Source organism: Hylaeus volcanicus, chromosome 4 (genome assembly GCF_026283585.1).
Source record: "Hylaeus volcanicus isolate JK05 chromosome 4, UHH_iyHylVolc1.0_haploid, whole genome shotgun sequence".
Taxonomy (NCBI): Eukaryota; Metazoa; Arthropoda; class Insecta; order Hymenoptera; family Colletidae; genus Hylaeus; species Hylaeus volcanicus.
In genome coordinates, this window is record NC_071979.1 from 28714052 (window position 1) to 28737953 (window position 23902).

The following is a 23902-nucleotide window of genomic DNA, read 5'->3' on the forward strand; positions in this document are numbered from 1 at the left end:
AAATGGCGGAGACGAGAAAAATAAAGGCGCGGAGGAAAGGCGTGACTCGAAGGATGAAAATGGAAGTTGGAAAACGTGAAAACAGAGGGTGGTTAGAGGGGCTGGAGGATTTTCTAGGACAAAAGAATATTGCGCTAAATAAAAGAACGGAAGTCATACGGGAAGGAAGATAAGGGGAAACGAATCGCGGAAAGATAAATAGTAGGAGATGAAAGAGGGTCGAGGGTGGAAAAGGTGTAAGGTACGGCGAGGTAGATAGGGTGAGGTTTAATCTTTTCTCGCGTGGAAAATAATAAAGAAGAGCAAGAGTGTGGAGAGGACGCGTTACCAGCCGTGGAACTGTGAAAAAATAATGATCGAAAGTAATCTACTCCGAACTCCACGTTCGGTACATTCATATTTCAACCCCTCGAAGGATTCATCTTATATTTTTAAATTGATTACTCGGTGCTCCAAATTTTTAATAACCACACTCGAATACCCAACAAATATCCAAACACTGACCTACTCGAGTACCTCCAACTCGAAACTTTAAAATATTAATTATCTCATTCGAGGCTTGCTATCCTCCAATTATAATCCGGCGGTATATCGGCATCTCGGCCGCGCGGTTCCGGGTTAAAGCTCGCCGCTGAGGGAGCAGCGAAAGAGTGAAAAGAAGGCGATCTGAAAAGCAGCGGGAGGCCAAGCGGGAGACAAAAGCAAAGAAACGTCGGGCCCCTCTTGGAAGAGGCCACTCGTAGGTCGACGGAGAGCTAGGCTAAGGTGTCGCGGCACACAGAGAGTGGCGACGGACAATGGATGCGTAGTTAGTAAATTACAGGCTGGCTGGCACAATAGCGTGCAGAGGTCTACGTGCGTGTACGGTTGGTGGACGCGTATGCGTGTTTGCCTACGGTCTCCGCTGCACGGTTTGCAGAGAGCGACGTGCAGCAGCGCGTATCCACCGTTCGTCCATGCATGCGGAGTCCGCGTGGGAGATTCCCCGTATATATCAATCCGATCTGCAGGTACCCTGTACATTACGTGCCTGCATTAGATACCTGCCGCAAGATTTCCCTGTGTCCACCATTCCCGCTGCGGGACCCGCTCGGGGGGGGGGGGGGGGGGCGCCGCTGTTTGTGGAAGCCCGATCGTTTGGTCCGTCGCACGAGAAACTAGGCTGCGGTGTAATAATACGCTTCATGGTTTTCGTTTAAACGGACCAACTGAACGAGATTTACAGATTCCGTCGATTTAACCCTTTACATCACGAAGACGTACATGTACGATCTCTTAGATGCATCGTTATACAAGACGGACGCATATGTACGTTCTCGTTCATCAATTTACACATTTATATACGTGTATGTATGACGAATATATAAGTTTTTACAGATATGTACACGTTTATGAAAGACACGTATATATACGTTCCAAAGATCGTACATATGTGCAGATTCGCGAATATATACGATGTATAATAATAGAGGAGACACGTGGCAGCTCGTTGTTATCCACAGTCGGCGTAGTAATGATTTACCGCGCATCGACCTCGCGCATCGCGTGGCCTAGGAAGGGGTCGCCTCTACGCTAGCGGCTCCCGTGCGCGCGTGGTAGTATGGGTCCGTTCGTTGTGTGGAGTACATCGTACGACGAAGAGAGTACGGTTCAGTGTGTGAATGTGTGCGCGCGCGCGCGTGTGTGTGTGTGTGTGACAAAGCGCGGTGGGGTGGATGCTCCTGTTCATTTATCGAGGAGGGCCTGTCGTCATTTATCGAGGTACTGTCAAAGCGTTAATTTATTCTTTACGAATACAAAAATATTTGTAATTAAATCGGAATCGTAAGAGTGCGGAAGGTAGAGATCACGCGAACGCTACCCGTTGGTATACGATGGCCACTCGCGACGCTTATATTAATTCGTGCAAGAGCGTGTTTACGCGAGCAGGCAAAATTACTCCCAAGTCGGTGTCATTACTTCTCTGCAACAAAATTCAACTACCGTATAATTACCAGAGTTTCCCATGCGCGGGGAACTGTAGTACATTAGAAAACTTTCGGTACAGCGCACTTGTGTATTAATAAATTAAGGACGTTCGATTGCAGCGCGTCGGGCACAGTTTCATAACACGTAGCGAAAACCTGGAGAACAATTTTCAATGATTATTCGATAACACGCGTTAGTATAAACAGTCGCATGTGTACTCGCCGGTGATGAGGTTTAGTTGAACTTCGCTATGGGTTTTAAATAATTTCGTATGATTTAAACCTCTATACGTCCACGTATATATACGTCTTCCACGGTACGCGACTACACACTAACGACCTATACGCCGTCTAAAATGCAAAGATATGTACGATAAGCGCGTATATACGTCTCCCACGGCGCCCATGCGCACATAGAACAGCAAGTATTCGAGTTGTTAGACTAAGTACGATCGCGATTAGTCCCAAACGAGCCATAGCGAACCCATCCTAAGTTCCACTCGTTTGTCACCGGTTGACCTCCACCGTTTCGATCGACGAGCGTATCCCCGGGTGCCCCGGCGCTGACATATCACGAGGTCTCGCCGACATTAAAATCCGCCCTATTGAGACTCCTCGAAACTTCGAGCCGGTCGACGACGAGTTCGACTAATTAGAGTCGTCTGAAAGCGGCCAGCTCATTAACGGGGCGCACGGCGATTTATCATCAGCCAGCCGCTGGCCAACGGGGAAAAAAGTGGGAAGCGTGGACCAAAGGGACGACGGGTAGGCGACGGGGTGGGGACGAGGAGACGAAGCAAAGATTTCGGTCCGAGAAACAAAGAAGGGTGGTCCAGAAGCGGCGAGAGGAGGACAGAGGGCCGAGGAGAGGAGCCTGGAGGAGAGGAAATGAAGCGTGTCGAGGGTGGAAAGAAGCCGAAGGAAAAATTAAAGGCGGAGAATCGAAGGGAGGGAAAGGCTCGTAGCTGTGCGGGAAACCTCCAGCTTTGCGTTGGAGGGTGGAGGGCAGCTCGAGGGTGGGTGGTCAGGGTTGAAGAGGGAGGGACGAGGGGGCTCATTCGTATTTCGCGCTGGAGGAGACGGCGGCGTGTAGCAGGCGGTCGTGCTCGGGTAATACTTTATTTGTCCGCCCCTGGACCTTCTTTCTTTTCGTCTTCCAGCCGCTACCATCCCGCCGCGGCGGTGTTTCTCCGACGGCTGTGCTCGACCGCGATTCTTTTCACACTCGCCCATCTTTTCCGCCATCTTTCTTGCTAATTACCCGACCCGTTTTATGCGCCAGCAAATCTCCTTAGCGTTTTCACCGCAACCCGTGCACGTGTGACGATTGGAGTTGTATGACCACCGAGCTTCATCGGTACTAAGAACTTTTCCTCTTTGGTTATCGTGTATTGCTGAACGGTATAGATACTTAGGAAAATCGGCTATATACGTCCCATGAAAGTTTACCAGACATATATATATACGTTCTGCCAGAAAGACTCAGTTTCTTGCTGCTGGAGTTTAAAGCAACGCCATCAGGGCTATAACCCTTGGCTGGACGAGCAGCTTCCTGGTCTTATTCACCCTGGCTCGTTAAATCCTTCCGTCCACTAGAATCTCCATGCGTGCAAAACATGACATAATGGCAGAGTTGCTACGAATTTCCTCTTGTATCGCCACAGCTCGGTCTGAATTGCCTCATTAGGGAGACTGTTCGAACTGTTGTCAGCAATTTAGCTATTAGAGGGAAGATCTTCCTCGTAGATGAACTTCGTCTAAAGACTTCTCTCGCAGTTTACCTAGTCTTGAGGTTAGGTCTGGGTTAGCTCTTAGTTCGTTTACCCTCGAAACTCGAATGAGAAAGACGAAAGGGTTGCTGGAAGAATGAATTCTTCCCAGCTACCAATGATTCTTGGCATCTAGGTCCAGCGAACGGCGACTTCACGGGAAAACCATGAAATATTCAAACGCACCTCCCACCCACCCACTCCCCGTTGTCCATCGTTTCGCTGAGTGGCTAGACTTTTACGGAAAGCTTTCGCGCATGTATCCGATCCAGGCCTTGTCCTGCGCTGCGAGTCGTAGGTACCTGCAGCGCGGATAATCGCGAAAGATGGAGGAAAGTTACTTAACCACCCTCCGCGGAGAATGGGTTGGCGACTCGGGTCGCGAAAAGAGGGTGAAACGAAGAGCGAAGGAAGGGTAGAACTTGTAACAGTTTGCTTATAGGTCTGAGAGTCTTTCGTTATAAAAGTTGTGTCCATCTTCCGCGACAGTGTTTCACGATGGAAACTTGTGCGTACCTTGATAAAACGCTTCGCCTTAGTCAAGAGCCCCAGCGTGGTGTGTCTCGAGGTTTCGGGTCCTAACGGAACCAATACCTTCAGCTTTTCAAGGCAATTTCTGAGGTGCGCTCTCCTGCAACAAAAATAAAAATGATGGAGTTAGTAAAATCTCTGGTGGAATGTAGAACTGGAGGCTTGGTTTATAAGTGTAGGAAGAATTCTTAGGCGTTATATTTTTGGGAACGAGTTTCATTAAAGGCATCTTTGTAGGAGAGAGTCGTTTAACCCTTTCCTAAGAACGTATATATACGTTTATTCCAGTAGCTGTACGGTCGCAACGACCAAGCTTAGACGAACCTAGAATAACACAGGATCGGTTAGAAATCATGGCGCGAGTTCAGAATGGAATTCAAAGTATTCCCGCGATAACCACTGATTACGCTCGAGGAAACGCTGTGTACAGGGTGACCGGACTCGAAAGTTTACCGCGCTCGTAATTCGTCCCGCGGTGCGGCAGGGCTTTCGAATTACCCGAAAGCCTCCCTGGCATCCGTTTTTCGTGTCACGTAGGCCACGACGATGAATGGAGCGGAATCTCGCCCTGTAAGCTTCGCTGGAACCCCGTGAATCAGTGGACGAAATAGAGGTCGCGCCGCGCCGCGCCACTAATAAAAACGAGTCCCATAAGAATTCAACCAACGAATTTCCCCACCACTGGTCAATTAGGTGTGAGAACGCACAATTCGTGGCGATCGTGTATATACGCCAGCGAGAGGAATAAACGTCATCGAAACATATTTATATCTTATTTTATAATTCGATCTCTGGTCTTTATTCGACGTGTCTTGCGGGAACTCGTTTGTCTTTGATGCGTTAACGGACATTTTTACCCGGGCTCGTATTTTCTTCGATTCCGTGCAGCGAAAACGTAGATTTCGTCGCGAAACCGTTCGGAAATAGCGATAAGATTCCGATTATCGCGGCGATCACGGGCCATTAGCCGAGCGAATCGCGCGATAAACATACATTCGGAATACGAAAGCAGGAAACGCGCGGGAATTATTTCCCTCCCGGAACACCCTGCGGCGACCGTTGAAACGGAGAAATGGCACGTCGGGAAGAATTCTCCCTTTCGAATCGATTTTACCAGCAATTCGGGGACGCAGTTAACGATTATCGAACGGGGTATCGATAACTCGTCTGTGAGTGTAGCGTTAACTGTGGAATCCTTGAAGTTATTTCACAACAAATCACCCTTTCAAATTGGAAAGGATTCGAGTCGATAAATAAATGTCCATTTAGGAGACGTATATGTACGATTCTTGTATATACACGTCCTTTGGGTCGTTTCAGAACAAAGCACCTTATCAATTTAAAAAAAAGTTCCAGTCATAAACAACTCTCCACGTAGAAGACGTATATACACGATTCTCGTATATATACGGTTTGTGAGGACGTATATACACGTCTCGCGTATTCGAACCATAAAAATTCATACCTCTTAGAGAGCACACGACGCGCGCGCGACGTCCGAAAAATCAACATTTATTCACCGAGAGCGCAGGGCGAACCGCGCAACACGAAACAAGACCGACCAAATACGGGGGCAGTTTTTCCTGCGCGAAAATTAATTAAAAAATGTACGCCGCGAGGGGGGAAAAAGAGAGCGTAGCCGTCGCGACGTCTCGTCAGCGGTGGCCCGCGGGTCCCGTGGCCACGGGAATTTATTTCCAGCGTCCGTAACAAGTTCGTGGGCGGACGTGCGTCACATGTGCCAAACACGCGCCGTTACAGGCATTTAATTATAAGTTTATGCCCCGGTTTATTGTTCCGTCGTGGAAAATGGAGACGACGGCGGTGAAGCTTGTCGCAGACGACGTCGACGATCAAGGGGTTGCAGACGAGAGGCTCGAGGGACGCGCATACCGCGAGTAAGGAGACGGGGTTGCGGAGGGGGTTGACGGAGGTTTGGGGTGTCGGGTTATGTCGAAAGAGCCTACCAAGACGTCGACGTCTGCGGGAACACACAGCCCCGTGTACCGCACGTTTGCACGTACCGTTTTACGAGAAACAATAAGCCGGCTCTGGCTTAATGACGTCATCAAACGGTATTATGTCTCGCGGGCCGCAGAGTGGACGGTTTCTGCCCCTAGATAGTTGCATTCTGCCCGCTGGAAGCGTTATGCACAGGGCATTTAAGGATGGGGTTGGCTGGGTTTAAGGGGCTCGAACCCCCCGCCCCCGATGCGAAGGAGGAAAAAAAAACTCATTTCGCGGAAGGTTTGCTTACGGTCGAGTTGTTGGCGCGAGCGGTGATCGAGCGTCTTGGGAAATCGTGAACGCTTCTTTCTACTTTCTTCATTTTCCCTTCCTTTTTGGGGGACGATTGGTGGGCGTGGTTTTGGATAGACAACGAGAGTATTCCTTGTTTTTAGTTTGTCGATAGGGCCAGTCTGAGTTAGGAGGCCGTGTATGTACGATCTCTGATAGTGTACGTATTTATACGATCCCTGAATTATGAAATCGTGTATATATTGACCCTAAATATGAAAAAGCGACGAAAGTCAAAAACTGTATCAGCTTGCTGAATATTTTATGCCTGGATCAATAACACGGTGACGTGGTTTGAAATTTGCAATACCGTTGCGAAAACAATGTTACCGTGAAATAAAAAATTTCATCTAATCCAGCGTTCCCATTTCACCAACGTAACGGAAATTGAACGAAAATATCGCCCTATTCGCGTGGACTAAAAATCTTAATTAAAAAAGTGTTACGTTCAACAAAAAGTATTCTTTCGTAGAATTTGTCAATGTTATCGAAAACGAAAGATTAATTTCCACCAGTTGAATCAGAAATTTAATCAAAACTTCCGCTTTCTCGAAGTTGTTGGAAAATTCGCCGGAACTTCAGTTTTCTTCCTCCGAGTAAATTCGCTGTCTAGTATAAACAGGGCAAGTCAATATGAACTTTCACTTTAAAGTAACTTCTTTAGTCCCGAGCTTGGAAGAAACCGTTTATGAAGAACTATGGTCGGTTCGGAGGTCACTGAAAAGTTGGAATTAATTTTCTATGGAAATGTAAGTCAGGTGTTATTTTTTCTAGAATATTCTTCGATTTTAGTATTTTCGCGAATACGGTTAACGTGGATTTAAACGTTCCAAGCAATTGATTTGCCAAGAATTTCTATTTCAATTTATGGTGCATCCGTTGTATTCAATCTCCTAAGGCTAGCATCCTGGTTGTATTCGCGAACTAACGGTTAAGTAAATGTTTGATCAGACTTCGATGCTGTTTCTGTATACACCAGAACCCACCACTAGCCGCCACCTAATAGGGTGCAGGAAGAGGATTGATTTTCGACAATTAAAGATCACGCGGATACACTGGGCAGGTGAAAAGTAAATAAATATTATTCAAATATTTACACAATTATTTAGATAAAGATTCGAACTGAACTATCCCGAGTCGTAAATTAGAAACTTTTAGGACATAGCAGTAATTTGTATGTAGTCATATAAGATATACTTGTCTACGAAGATCGTATATATACGTCCCGAGAAAGTAGACAGTCGTTTACCACAAATGTGTATATACGGTCTGACGAACGTGGACAGTGAATTCACAGAGTGTCACACGTATCTATACATACGGTGTCTTCAGGGGTGGTGGACGTATATATACGTTTCTCCAAAAATAACATCAGTTATAGGTTACAACAGCGTGAGTTCCACGACTTCTCCCAATTTTGCCATACAAAACGGCTCTTACCAATTTCGGTTTAGTCGCGACCGAAACGCATCGTCAAAGAGTTCGGTCGTCGTCGACGCGGCGTAATTACAGTAATTGCAATTAATTTCATCGTTCGAGCCAGGGCAACATTGGCCACCGTCGGCCCACTAAATCACCCAGCAACAACTGAAATTAATTACAACCTTCGCGTATTCGCCATAAACCTGGAAACACTGCCGAACGGAGAGCGACGCCGCGCCGAGGCTCGATTATCCGGGATTCCGTTTCATCCGGGCAAAGTGAGCCACAATATAAAGTTCGAAACCCCAACTGACGCGACCTGTCCCCCGTTACGCGAGTGTCGACGGAATGAAAAGTCGCCGAACCGCGAAACGTTACGCAAATATGACGTAGATAGAGCCGGAGTAACCGCGGCCTGTCTAACTTCGACGCTGGGACAGGTTTGACGGGGTGCAGGCTTTCGGTAAACAAATTATTTACGTGCTGACATGCCGACTATTCTTCGCGACGATCGCCGAATAGTTTTAGTCCCGTTTCGGCTTTCAATTTTTTATTATTTCCAATTCTCTGCGAGAGTTGCATGCGATCCTTTGTTCTATCATTATTATTCAACTTCTGAGAGATAAGGTTGTTTATTTATAGAAACACTGAGCTTTTTGGGACAACCTAATAATTTGCACGAAGTCATCGTGAACGTATATATACGGTCTTCGGGACAAATCAACGTATACATACGACCAGATGATATTAACAATACTGCAATTTTCAAGTGCGTTTCCGATGCATTTTCTACTGCACTTGAAGAAACGCATATATACGTATCGTTGTCGTTCTCGACGTTATATCGAACAAATCGATATTTCGGTTATTTTCCAATGGTATCGCGGAGGAAAGGATCGAAACGTCATTTCGCGCGGTTATTACTCATTTTCGTTCCAAATCAAATTTACGCGGTTCTGGCGCGCGGTGCATAGTAAATTAGTTCGATCTCGCGCGAGAAATCGCGGATGCCGCGTATAGTAGCCCGCGTTCGCCTCTACGTGCATGAGAAGGTAAGCCGCTTAGCAGCACACTCGGTCGGAAAACTAAAGGCTCCCGTAATCCTCTTCTAACCGGGGCGGGCCGCGTTGTTGCTGCAGAGACGTGTAATCGGCTCGTTTGAATTATTAACCGCTTAACGTTCACCTTTCTCCAAAAGTTGGTAATTAAAAATACTTGGGGAAAAAAGAACACGACAAAAATATAACATTCACTTTTTCTAGTCAATCGCATCGGTAACAGAAATAATTAATATTTTTATTATTTCGTACTGGAACTGGAATTTTTGAAAGTACGAACAATACAAAAAAAAAAATGCCAAAACAAACGAATAATCTACTTAAAAATTAAAAGCAATAAAAATGTACATTGTTACCAACAACGAAGAAATTATCCATTTAATTTACACTTTACTCTTAAGTCGAGAGTTTCGTTTCATTTTATTTTACTTCATCGTCTTATTAGAATTTCGTGTTTTTGTGGTGCTATGTTTATTGGAGATTTTATATCGGTTATTTTCGAATGGCCAGCTTAATCGAGGTTAGCGGAAAAAATACAGTGTGTACCTATATAAACGGGTATACTCCGGTTGGAGCGTCGAGTGGTTAAAGGAGCCCTTGCGCGCCTCGTTTCGCCAGAATTCACCGACCACCCTCCTCTCCCCCTCCTCCCCTCGCAGCCCCTAAAGCACTGTTTTTCCTGCTTTTAGATTTTATTTTTACACGCTCCTTTCTGGCGCGCGGGCTCACGCTCGAAGAACTCGCGCGCTTTCACGCTCGATTGCCTTTTAATTGCTCCCACGGTCCGATCGCTGCGGGTTCGCCGGCTCGAATTACGAAAAATCGCGCAAATATCGCACCGGTTTCAAACGTAAAATAGGAGAAGAAATCGGAAGGTTACTTCGAGCTGAAATTTTCGTATTATATTCAAAAGGTGCGTTTACGATAGCGAAAGAAACGTGTCGAAATTCGTTAGAAGGACGCGTGTGTTCGGATGGCGAGCCAGGTCAAGGCAGAAAATATTGACCGTTCAAGGTCGTCGCATCCGCGATTCCGACAGACCAATTCTGATTTAAAATTACTTGTACGGACAAATTCAAATTTTTTAATTCCCTAACGTACATCTTCTTGAACAGATTTACAGATTGCTCGAGGCAAACGTGGCGATCTACCCCCGGCGTCGAAGTTGGCTCGTCCACCCACCCATCGAGGAGCCTCCTCTTCAAGAATCTCCTCGATGTCAGCACTCCAGGAAGGACTCCAGGCGGGAACAGACGGTCAAGCCGACGGTGGCGCTCCATTCCATCCGATGAAAATGAAATCCAAGTGAAAAGAAAGTCTTGTGCAGGCGTGGCCGACGTTCCCAGGCCGGGACGTCGTCAATAATTTCGGGAATCCCTGACTAGACGCGTCAGTTTGTCCAAGAGACTCCCCGAATGACTATGCGTCAGATTCTATAGTGCCAGAGGGTGTTTCTCCAGGCGAGCGGCAACAAAACGCTCACCCCACGGGAAATAGTTGACACGAGGCGTCGCAGCCATCGCGCGAGCATTGTCGAATATTCCAGCAGACGGTATCGAATAGGGGGGGGTTCCCTTGCCGAGGCTCCCTCCCGCGCAAAACCCTCTACCGAAACCCGTGGCGAATTAATAATCAACGTTCAAACGTTACCGACACGCGTCTCGGGGATCACCCGTTCGAGCCCCATCCGCGTCTTCGCGAAGCACGCCGCCTACTTCGACACGGGAATTCCCCGCGAAGTATTTATTCATCAGGCTCTGGTACGCCGAACAGCCGGGACAGGAATTTCATAATGCTGGTGTCACACGCGCGTATCGATTGAAGGGCCACCCCGTCGACTCGTTCCAGGACTCGTCGGCCTGCGGCAAAAATGTTGCAGCGAGGTGCGCCGACGGGAAAAGGATGTCAAAGAATGATGAGATTGATAGGCAGGGAATGGCGGGAATCTCCGAGAGCGACGCTAGTGTTCACGCGCGCTACGACCACGTCGTTCCACCGGATCGGCCTGGTTTGTCTCGCAAGAGGTCCCCGAGAGCTGACTTTTAAGTCAGTTTTTGCACAGTGGTAGATAATAAAGAAGGAAATAATAAAGCTAACAATTTCGCAAGATTTTATTTTTGTTCTCCTTCAATTTATTTGAAGCGTAACTTATTTATGAGTAAGTTATTAGTTGCTTCTGGCAGTAGTGGCCATATTACTTCAGATAAACAATAGCAACGTCTAATCCCAAAACTATATACTATTAACTTTAGTTTCTCGTAATGTACCACTGTGCAAAAGCTAATTAAAAAGTCAACCTCGCGCTTGGGACCCCCTCCGTTTGGGATCGTTGTAATCTCCTAGGATTGATATGCTTCTATTAATTTGCAGGTGCACCAAGATTCCCGACGCTGGTCCTAAAATTCCGAATGACCGTAACTAAGAAGATATGCGTTCGCCATCCACTAGATAGCAGCCTCAGCGGAAACCGCGATGCACCGTTTAAATTGGAGGACACGAGCGAGCACGCTGCTACAATCTCTAAACCATGAAACATGACCATAAAGGCGACCGCGCGCCGTTTAGCGACCATTTGAATAAATATACCGGGTACTAATGTCTCATCCGCGGAGTCAACGTCGTTCAGGCCGCTCTAACTAGCTGCGCGTAAAGGGAGTCGTACGGGCTGCGAGTCGAGGTATACCAAAGCAAGGCACGAACAGCAGTCGCAAGTGCGTGGCTGCAGCCAATCCCGGCGGGTGCATTGGCCGGCCATGAGTTAGATCGCTTTAACAGCCGCCTGTAAACAGCCTCGTAACTCCGCTGTCCCCGCTTCCCTCCTCTTTTCTGCTGCAACCAACACTCCCACCACGGGAGCTGTGCCTTCTGCTGCACATTCATCCGGCCCGTCCCTGTTGCTTGCTCGTTTCTCTATCTGCTCTGCCCCGCGTCTCGTTCCTTCCCGATGCATCGATGCAACCGCTGGCGCACATGCACCGCCACTGCCTCGAGAACGAACGAGATCCGACTGTTCTGGTCGTGCGCGCCTCCCTCGCATATATACGACCACCGAACGGTGGACGGTTATTCACGCTGGGTCGTCTATATACGTCCTCGGAGCACACGTATACGGAGAGCACGGAACAAGAGGGCCGGAACAGCGCGAGTGGCTCGTTAATGGCTCGAGGAGGTCTAAACTACGGAGGTCTCGACTATTACTCGTTGGTGGATACTGTCCTTTTGCTATTTGCTTGCGGGTTATCCAAGTGAAAGCGGTGGTGATTGCGATTACGAACGTGTATATACGGTCTGAGCTGGAAAATCGAGATTTGCGAGGTGGCACGCGTCAAGGGGTTAAGATTCCGTGAAAAATCACGGAATCACGTTCCCATGAATTATTGAAGTATTCCACGGCCATCCGAGCGAGCGTAATCGCGCGGCATAATTTTCCGTTTCGCGACCGATAGCGGCGACCCCCGGGCAAAGGAACACCGCGCGTACTCGCGTGTTGCTTTATCTCGTGGCGAGACGTGTTAAAGCGGAATTATAACTCGTGAAAAATGGCACGAAAATATCAACCGGGAAATTTATAGCTCGTAACGCACGCCACTCCTGCCGATAACGTCCAGGCACGCACTTGCGTGACGACGGACTCTGGAATAGCCTCGCCATCGATTGATCGCGACCAACTACCGTGGTTTATTCGCCCGGCGCTAAAGATTTCAGGAGGCGTCGATCCACCAGGATATAGCGACGTTTAAGCGACGGAGAAAAATTATTTCACGGAAGTGGTTTGGATGGTTGCGATGGTTTTGGACGAGTGACTGTCGAGGATGAGCCAAGGAACATTAAGTGTTAATTGCTGAAACCTCTAGAGCTATGATTCGAGTCAATTCCTAAAAGTCCTAGAGGTAGGACTCAAGTTAATTCCCAAAATTTCTAGAGCTAGGACCCAAATTAATTCCTCCAATTTCGAGAGCTAGGTACCATAGTCATCACCTAAGAGTCACCAATTCGCCTCCTCCTAGTTCAAACCACAAGAAGCACTTAGATAACGCCAACCCTGAGCCATTCTCTCGAATGCACCCGGAGATGTTCCAGCGGAGCTCTACCAACCCACGTACGGTACGACAAGAGAACGAAGCCATCAGGAGCCATGCCCGCGCATCTCTAACGGTTGAAGCCTCCCAGAACCGCACAGTGTAGCGAAACTCATCCGAAGCGTCTTCGAGAGCTCGCCGGGACGGGAGAATCCCAGGGAACACCGGTGTACAGAGGCAACCAGGCGACTTAAGTCGCTTTAGCTAATGCGGTTCATAACGAGCCGCCGTGTCCTCGCGAGACGAACCTCTTTCATTCCGCGAAGAGTATGCAGCCTCGAGAGGAACCTAACGTCGACGTTGGGTAGCTTCGTGCGATTAATTCTCGGCCAAGTTTCGGATCCCCGAAGAAAGAATAAGAGGGAGAAGTTCAAACTGAGAACGAGTCTCGAGGGTTGTTTGTTTTCATTTTTTTTTTTTTTTTCTGGACTCGACGATGCTCATTTCAACACCGAGACTATATGCAAAAGTAAGCATGCCATTTGAAGTGACACGATTACTAAAATGTATCTCGAAGGAGTTACCTAGACGAGAAGGTACGACGTCCCGCAGCGAACTATAGATCCATCCAATGGCGATGCTCCCACCTTCGATTCTCGCGATTCAATCGAACCAAAAGTCGTTTAATAACCACCGAACGGAATAATCGCGATAATTATTCGCGATCAAAGGGCGACAATTAATCGGACCTCGCTTAAAATCCCGGCCCGGAGGATTCCTAAAGGGAGGGGTGGGGTTGAAATTAACATCCCTGATTAATTGGACGTTCGGAGAGTGGCTCCAGAAACGGCTTAGCAATTTATTACGACGGATACTCGAGTCGGGGCTAGCAACTTGTACGAACTTACGCTTCGCTTGAACTTGCCCATTCGTAAAGCGAGCCCCCGCTAGATCTAGAAGGAGAAACAGGGGGATGAGGGGGTTGCGCGCCCCTTTTGCACGGAGTCACGAATAGAGCCTCCCCCTCGGTAACTCTGTACATGGCCACGGGACTCGCGAATTTGGTTTTATCCTAATTAAACGGCGCTCACTCGGTCAAGACGCCCTCTCCGCAGCCGGCCAACTTCCCCATCGACTGATCCGCCTCTCGGAAGCCTCGCATCCCTTGCGCGCCGGAGCGGCGTGTCTCGTTAATGGGATTGCGCCGGTTCTGGGCGACGAAAACGACACCGGTCTTAAATTATTTTTGGAAAATCGAGGGACGAATTCGCGCAGGCTGACGCGAGGAAAGAAAGTTGTTCGACTCCTCTCCCGGGGAGGGAAGAAAAGAGGGGAAGGACGCGGGGGTGGGAGTTCGCGAGGACGGGGAGAGACGTTGGGAAACTTCTGCGTACGGTTGATAATTATGATTGCTGTGTTTTGGCAGCCGTGGAATCTGACGACGCACTTTCGAAGCTGCAGCGCTGCCATTTTGTTTCGGATAACAAGACTGACAAATTTATTGGCGTCCTTAATTTCTTCGGGGACGATTTGCGAAGCTATCCACGCCTGATGTGTATACATATAGTTTGGTGAAATTGTACGCGTCAGAAAAGACTGCGCGGTGACGCTGGAAAACAAAAGCCGATTCCCTAAGAGCTTCGGGTCGTTACGCGAATCGATCGATACCGAACCGGCACGTAACAAAGGCGTTCACGATTTTAACCGAGTTCTGTTTTTCCTGGAATATCCAATCGATCTTGTCAACGTCTAAAAATATAACAACGCCTTTACTCTTTCGAGATCACGACAATCTCTGAACGAACACGACGTCGGAACGTTGTTTCGAGTGTCCACGGGCGACGGCGAACCCGATCCGCCGTCGCCATGTTTGAAACGACGCAAAACGCGCGGCGTTGTCGAATGAAGACTTATAGCGGCGGGGAAATGTCAAAGTTAATGAACAAAGCCGTTCCCATGGAAGTGGCTAGGCACCTGGAATGCCGCCGAACGACTTACCCGGTACCGACTACGAGAAAACGTAGAAGCCGATAATTAGTACATAAAAGCTCGAAGCGTTACGGAGCAGGAGTGGATGTAACGTCACTTACACGGGGTGAACGAACCCGGGGGAACCCCAGTCGGGCTCAAGGAGACGACAGACACTCGTTATTTGTCCTCCACCGGCGATTCGTTTTATCCGACGGAATTATGAACGTTCGAGGGTGCAAATAGAGCAAACCAGAAGAGAGTCCGGTCGTCGTTCCAGCAAAAGAACGTCGCGAAAAGAATCGAGGCTGCGCCGGAGGAAATATTTCTAAGGGACGCCGCGCGCCGTTCGAGAAAACACGCAAAAACAATAATTTGCTCTGGAAGCGTTCGGGGCGGCGGGGAGGGACGGTCGATCGTTTTATTTTTCGTAACAAGACGAGTGGCGGCTATTAAAACGTCGGCGAAGCTTTATTAACGCGTGCAGAGAGCGCAATGGCGCGGACGTAACCTCGGCGATGGAGTACGCTTACGAAAATAATGGGAGGAAGTTGGTGCGAAGGTTTGTCCTGTTGCACTTTGATGGACAGATGTACCGGGCATTGTACTGGAACATCCTGTCTACATTCTAGCCAGACAGAAAATTCGTCGCTTCGAATTGCTCTACATTTCGGAAATCGGGGAACGAGGTCTACTACTCCCCGGTTAGGGGGTTCACGGTTCGGGGTAATTAGTTGGTGAAAATTGCAATGGTGCGTGGCTGCTGGTCGTTTTTGGACGCGATACGGGCCGGTAGGGGGCCTGGTCGGGCGAAGATTTGATTGATGATAGAGTGTTCGGGAGTCGAGCGACGATTGAAAGTGTCGGCGGTGATCGAAACGCGCCACTCGTGTGAAAAGTGGAGTTCGTAATAACGAGCGAAACTCTGTTTACTGGTAATTTAGTACGGCATACAAGCTCGATTTTCTAGTGGCCAAATCTAGAATTACTGTTTGCAATCTTCTGCGTTTAATTATGAAGAGCATTTAATTTAAAGGTTCATCTATTATAATGTGCATAATTGTTCCACTCCAATTGTTGACTCCGATACAGGGTGTCTCAACACAACAGGAGAGCACGTGTTACCTCGGGTAAAAGTCTATGCTATAATTCTTCCAAGCAACCTTCCGATTCTCTGGAAACTGCTTCGGAATGAGATTCCAATTCGAAATCCAATCGCAACCGAAGTCCAGGTCTCCCGAAGGGTTAGCAGACGCGACACAGCGCTGATCGGTCAGTTCATCCTCGAGGTCGTCCAGTTTTCCAGGATTCCGTCGGCCCGTAAACGAAGTTAGTCTTGGCCCGTTATTTTGGATTACGCGGGACACGGGCATAGCTTTGGGGTCGCGTCCCTAATGAAGGCACGTGCTCTGCCTTCTGCGCCGCCGCCACTGGCCAGGCCTGGGCTCTCCTTTGTCGCCCGCGACACGCCGGGGCTTTGGACCGAGCTAGACACAGTTTAATTAAGCGAAACCAGAGCGTTACGTCGCCTGTGTATGTACACGTGTCGGCGAACACCCACGCGACCCCCGTGTACAACGGGCTACCAAGTGCCAGCTGCACGGTTTGACCGTGCCGGAGCGCTCAGCCGTTGCAGGATCAGGAGTTTAAATACAGCCCCTAAATGCTAAACGTGCGGGAATGTCTGGCCAGAAGGTATCGCGGATGCGACGCCACGGGAGGATTTTTAGCCGAGTGGAGGGAACAGGTCGTTCGGAGAGCTCGAAGTTAGTTTCGACTATTGGAATTACGTGGATGGTGGTTGTAGTGTCCTGGGGACAAGTGTCTCGAGTTTTTGGGGGGGGAGGGGGGCTCTAGATTAGTTTGCTTGGACTGTAGGCTCGTTCCACGAAGTGTCTTGTAATTGAGGGAGTCCCTCAACTGGTGTATTTGGATTATGGGGTGGTTTGGTAACGACCTAGAGTCTTTCGATTAAGGTGTCCTATAAACAACAGCGGGAACCTTTAAAGTAATTTACGTGGATTGTAGGCTCCTTCCAAGAAGTGTCTTGTAATTAAGGGAGTCACTGAACCGGTGTATCTGGATTATGGGGTGGTTTGGTAATGGCCTAGAGTCTTTCGATTAAGGTATCCTGTAAACAACTGCACTGTAAACAACTATAGAAAGGTTTAAAGTAGTATGCTTTGAACAGTAGTGATCTCCGAAGATGAGTTAGTGTCTTTGGAGTGCGGTGGACTATAAACAATTAACTTAGGACTAGGAACATCTTTGTATTCCGGTGTGCTTTGAGCTGAAGTCTCCAGACTGTCCTGTTCTTTGGCCAGTGGCTTCGGATCGTAACATCCTTTATACCAGTGTTTTTGAAGTGGTCTGTATTAACGTCCTTAGACTTCAACGTCCTTTGAACTAGTGTCTCTAGACTGTGATATCCTTTATACCGCTGTCATTACATTAGAATGTCCTCTGACCTGTCCCTGAATTCTGCCATCTCTGCACTCCAGTCTTCAAGTTCCATGATCCTTTCTATCGTCTAAATTTTAATATTCAAGAAGAAATAAACCCATCAGTTCCACTAGGCATTTCGAGTATCCCTAACGCAGATCTTTTCATAAAGCGACGCAACATCCTAGAGTACGCATCCTCCGCTGCGTAATATCGGGCACCTCTCAGGGAATTCTCCTCGTGTTTACATTGTACGTGCCCGTGGTAAACACGAGTCCCGTGGCGGGACGGGCGGGGGGAAAGATTTTCTGCTAAGTTACCCGCGAGCAGCTCGGAGTGCTCCAACGATTAACCCTTCGAGGGCCAGAGGTTGCTTAGATCGAATCCGCCCACAGGTCAGGGGAACTGCGAAGGACCTCGGAGTTTATACGATGCTTCTATTTAAGGAACCCGCGTCGCGTAAATCTGGACCAGGGAGTCCGTGGGACGCGATTCGCGGCGACAGTGATTCGGATTAAGCCTCGCGAAAATAAAAGTTTGAGTTTGGGCTGAACGCCGCAGGAATTTTGAGTAATCCGTTGTCGGGTGTCCCGTGCGTTTATTTTGGGGCGGATCGTTCGAACGTGAATGTATCACAGTTTTTGGAAATAACAGCTCAACCTGTTCGAGATCTGGACAAATTTAAGGACACCGCGCGGAGGATTATCGGAGACGTTTGGAGATTGGAAATTGTTTTGGAGAAGTTTATTGACCCCTTTGACCGCGAAGGGTTATACGTTCTCAAGAAATGGGCTCGGAGAAATGTTTACATTCGTTGAATCGATTTTAAAAAAAATATCAGCTCATAGGGGATGATGAGACGAAACTTTTTTATATTTACAGTTTATTCGTGGGACGCTTAGTTTCGAAAATAAAAATTGAAAAGTTAAAAATTCGTTGCAAATATTGAATTTCAGGTAAAAAGGTCTTCTACGTTTTTAATTTTTATTTCTGAAACTAAACGTCGTATGAATAAACTGTAGATATATAAAAAAGTTAATTATGTTCAAAGACTATAATACGACCAAGGTTCGGCAAAAATGGAATCATTGTAACGAAAAGCATTCTATTTGACATGGAGTGTCCACCTGCGCCGAGTCCTTTGGAAATCGTCCGCCTCATTTGGAATTCCTCGCGAGTCTCCCGGGCAATCGACGACTCGTGGCTATTTTTACGTGTTATCGACGCTGATAAGATGCGCGCAGCTGCTTTCTGTCGGATAATAGCCGACCGGAGAGACAAACACGCTCGGTATCGCGCGCTGCTGCACGCTAAACGCATCATGTGCGTGAACGCGTGCGGCACGCAGCGTCGAATAGCAAAACAAGCAACGAAGTCGTTGTTTTTGTCTCGGCGAGCACGTACTCGTTGCTTTTCCGATACCGATGTTCATTTTCCATAGTCTGGACGCGCGTATACGTCAATAATTTTCTTTGGACGCATATATGCGTCCATAGCCGATACCAGTAACAACTTTCTTTAAACGTGTATATGCGTCCGCGGCACTAAAAAGATAAAAAATTAGCATAAACGCTCGGTTTAAAAATTTCCGATTGTTCTCGACAGAAGCTATCGTTCCACTCCGTTCGTCGTGGCCGCGTACATCGCGCAAAATCGTGTCGGAGCACGCAACACCTGAACGCAATTAAACGCGACCGATCGAGTACCTAAATCACTGCGAATCCTCCAATTAGAGGTGAATGTATTTATCAAAGGTATCGCGTCGCGAGCGCGCATTAATCTTCTAATCCAGACAATGGCGCGATACAAATATCGGTACAAAGAGAACGGGAGTACTTCTCACTTAATAGCAATTAACCTCGCAGTCGTCTCGATCGATCTGAGCCTGCACATGCGACTGGCGCGTGCTCGGAATTGCCATAAATTCGATCGAGTTCTCTCCATGGTCTGCGCTTAAATTAAGAGGGCATTCTAATTCGATGCGCCTAAATTATTATGTTTATCGAATATTTTTTCGAATTCACGATGGCTCTTATTTATCTAAATTGATCTCTCTCCCGTAAAACAAAAAATAGATAACAAACTTTCGCTCCAATTCTTATATAAGCTCACGCGTCTCTTTCCCTTTTCCTAACTTCACCAAACATTGGCGTATCGATACCGATCCCTCCTACTATGTTCCAGGGATAGGATACGTTTCGATCGCTCAGGAACGATTGCAATAACCCATCCCGTCGTCGTGGCGACGCGCGTTTCGATTTTAACCTTTGGACCGACGGTTTAACAAAGAAGCGAGCACCCAGCGAACGAACGAGCGTGTACGAGAGAACCGCTTTGGTTCACTCTTTCACCTACACGGGTTCGATGCACTCGACAGCGCAATTGCAACGACACGGTGTACACATCGATGCAGGTCGACAGTGGCGTAGGAAGGCTCGATCCTTTCTTTTCTTTTTTTCTACGCGAAATTAACGGAATACCTATATATCACTTCAGACGGGCGAACGAAAAATGATTGTTTACATATGCACGCATCGTTGCGGATAAATTTCGTACGATCGACAGCGTCATATTCGTTCGGATTTCTTTCGAGTGGTTCGCGGTCTATCGATTCCTTTTCGCGGTGTTGTATTCCTATCTGGAGGAGAGCCGAGTTTTATCTGAATACTTTAATTTACAAAGGTTATCTCCCACGAACTTTGACTGTTTCTGGAGAACCGAACAAAAGACGATATAGAAGACGATATAGCCAGTCAGATGCAACTATACTTGTACAAATTGTCACCAGCACAACTCAGCTATAACTTGTTCTCGGTATACACTTTTTTTCCAAGCTTCCATTACACGTGAAAGTATCCGCACATTTTAAATTATATTTTTAACTTTCAAACGCTAATCTTTCTATAAAGTATTTCCATGAGCGCAATCTTAATTTAACTTCCTTATTCATGTATTCCAAATATAAATTTCCAGCGACCTTTTTCCATTTAATTATTCCGATATAATCGCCGGTGGAGGTACGATAAAAAAAAAAGAGAGAGAGAGAGAAAAAAAAGAAAGAAATTGCACGCAAAGCATTAACGCGCGCAGCCAGCGGAATGAAAATATTATTCGATAGAAAACGAGGGAGGAACGAGGAACGGGGCACGCTGGTCGAAGGAGTCTCTTGAAGCAGCGTCGTTCGGCGAAGCACCTGGTTGAAAAACAGCGCGCATTGAATAAAAAGACAATCGATATCGATCAATTCCAGCGGCCCGGTTCCGGGAGTTATTCGATTGAGGCAGGCACAGAGCGGCCGTGTCGCGTCGGTTCTCAGCTTTACCCAACCGATAGGATCGCTTTTGCCATTATAATGTTTGACGCATTGAACGACACTTCGCGGTTTCAAGCTCGCCATCCCGCGGCCAATTATACGGAAACACGGTCCGGAGGTAAAAGTACGCGGCAAGTGGCGTGCTTGTCCTCTGTTCGCCATCTCCTGGCAACGTTTCACGGGTGAGCGACGTCGACGCGTTTCTATTCGCGGTTTTTCCAAACGGTACTCGGCTTCGCCTTTCCGGGAAAATTAATTCTACGTCTTCGAAAACAATCGCAGGATACCGCCGCCAACTTTTTCGACGAGGACATCGTTAATGAAATTATAGGTTTCTTAACGTGCTCCTTCTATCGCGTATTTATATTTGCGAATTTCTACTTGGTAAATTGTGTACACGAATTTATATAAATGAGTTTATGAAAATGTGTTCATATAAATAAGTACGTAAAAAGGAGTATACATAAATGTATTCGTAAAAATAGAATTACATAAATGAGTTTATAAAGGTATGGTTACATAAATTAATTCATAAAAATGAGTTTACATAAGTGAGTTTATAAAAATGTATTTATATAAATAAGTACATACAAAAGAAGTATACATAAATGTGTTCATGAAAATATAATTACATAAGTGAGTTTATAAAAATGTGTTCATATAAATAAGTAGATAAAAAGGAGTATACATAAATGTATTCATAAAAATAGAATTACATAAATGAGTTTATAAAAATATGTTTACATAAATTAATTTATAAAAATGAGTTTACATAAGTGAGTTTATAAAAATGTGTTTATATAAATAAGTGTATAAAAAAGAAGTATACATAAATGTGTTTATAAAAATAAGTATCTAAAAAAGAGTATATATAAATTAGTCTATAAAAATGAGTTTACATAAATGAGTTTATATAAACAGAGTACAAATAAAAGAATTCATACAAATGAGTTAACATCGCTGGGTTTTTATTTATAAATTAGTATTTCTCGCTGAAGCTCGTTTGCACTAATTGTTTATACCCCGCAGAGGGGAATGCGCGCACTAAACGAGCCATCCCCGTCCGAATAAGGAACAAAGAAAATTACCTGACGAGGTACCATTGCGGTAACAGGGCAGAACTTAACAACGAAGAAAATTCTCCCTACGTTCTCCCTCGGTTAACGTTATTATCTAACCGCGTATGAACGAGGCTTTAAAACTTCTTATCGCTCGTTTTGTTTGGCGAACTCGCTCCTGGAGAAAAAAAAAGGAATGGAAGTTACTTTCTTCTCTTGGCGGTTCGCTTTACACCCGTTACGGGGCCGCGCAAAACAACGCGAAGGAAACTGCTCATAAACGCGACCCCTCGCGGTTAAGTACGTTTTTACGGAGCAGGTCACGCGGTCTCGCTGTGATACGAATACAGAGAAATCGATCGAGCTGAATTAATTATTTGAGAAATTTTGATATTCGAGCAACCAATTCACCATTGTCGATAACATTTATAAACTCCACGATATTAATTTATTCTTCGTTCTTCAACAATTATCTCATCGCGTTCACCTCCACGGCAATTTGTCGAAGGCGAAACGAATTACTTCGCACGATCGCGCGAACTTCAAACGCTGTCTTCCCTCCTCTTCTTATTTTTCTTTCGATATCTTCTTTTTTATTCTCGAACACGTTGAATATTGTTTAAAAAAAAAAAAAAAGGAGGACCACAGTCATCCATCACGGTTCTCATCAGCCGCTGTTAACTGATCCACTTCAAAAGGTACACCAATACAGAAGCCCGATTGTGCAACTATGTGCGCCGTTGAAGAGAAGCAAACGAGCGGTCATGACAAGATTGATGTGCATTTTCGGTGCACCGACGAATAATTGATTTTCGAGTCGACCAGCAATCTCGATCATCCTGCCAGTCGAGATGGACGTGCCTCCCCGATCTGCATCGTATATTATGACACGAAGGGGGGGAGGGAGGGAGGGAGGGAGGGAGGGAGGGAGGAGCGGTGCAGGGAAAAAAAGCGACTTCATATTCGCGCTGCAGTTTCCTCGTGTGCGATTTTTTTACCGCGCTGCGATTGATTTTTGGAATTTTTTCATGGATCGATAAGACAATGACTATAAATTGCCATCTAGTGTGCTCCATTTGTGATTCGACTGAATAATATTAGATAACGGAACGCGTAACTACGCGAAATGTTCGGCAGAAACGCGCGAGTTCGGGGAGGGTTTGACGCGCGTCAAAACAAAGCGGAAAATACGGATATTGGACGAACGCGATCTTCCGTTTCTCGTGAAACATTAAATGAGCCGGGAACCGTCAATTTGGAGAGACCTCCCGTAATTCGCCCCATGAAAATTCCTGGAAAGCGGGAGTTTCTCCCGTGGCAGCGGGCTGACGGGAACCGGGAATAACCTGATAAACCGAACTCGATATCCCACCGATCCACGGTTCAAACGCGCGTTACGCCGGGATATCCGCGTTGCATGCCGCGCGCCTCGCTCGCGTGGTCGCCATTCATATTTAAATTCAATTTCGTCTAGACGCGCCGGCTCCGAATAAAGGGCCAGCGAAGTGTCACTGGCCCCGGTGGTGGGGGGATGGAGGAGAACTTTGACGAACGAATAACGGTGCGCCAAAGAATTTCCCCTTTATGAATTAAGCAACTCGACGACTTATCCCCGAGAGCGAGGCAACCGCCTCCGCTTGCTGGAAACTCGTCGAAACGGACCACTGAATAATGTGCATACCGTGTTGCAAAATGAAGAGACCTGCGAGGGGGATGCTTTCTTTCTTGGTTTCGAGAAGTCACACTTCGTACTAAATCATCAGGACTTTAATATGGTATTAATAAAATTTTCAAAAACAATGACATTGTATGTATACAGCATCATGGAAATTTTCCCTTTACTTCCCCTTCATTTCCTCTTAGATTTCCCATTAACTTCCCCTCGTTTCCAGACACATTTCCCTTCAAATTTCCCTCAATTTCCTGGTTCATTTCCCTTTAATTTCCCTTCATTTTCTGGGATATGTTCCTTTAATTTCCCTTCATTTCCTAGCACATTTCCCTTTGATTTCCTTTCATTTCCTTGCACATTTCCCTTTAATTTCCTTTCATTTCCT

The 23902-nt window shown here is 46.8% G+C and overlaps 1 protein-coding gene and 1 long non-coding RNA gene across 5 annotated transcripts in view; one reads left to right on the plus strand and one right to left on the minus strand.

The window, feature by feature from the left end:
• Nucleotides 1-23902, minus strand: part of LOC128874835 (max dimerization protein 1-like) — a 172415-nt gene that overhangs the window by 65985 nt on the left and 82528 nt on the right. For all 4 annotated transcript variants that reach the window (XM_054119933.1, XM_054119935.1, XM_054119936.1 and 1 more), the window contains exon 5: nt 4253-4367. In XM_054119933.1, the coding sequence (XP_053975908.1) occupies nt 4253-4367 (115 nt within the window). The remainder of the gene's footprint in view (nt 1-4252; nt 4368-23902) is intronic.
• Nucleotides 1468-23896, plus strand: LOC128874836 (uncharacterized). Its single transcript, XR_008456702.1, has 4 exons — nt 1468-1761; nt 10161-11053; nt 11416-11722; nt 19659-23896. It is a non-coding gene; the product is annotated as an uncharacterized LOC128874836 (long non-coding RNA).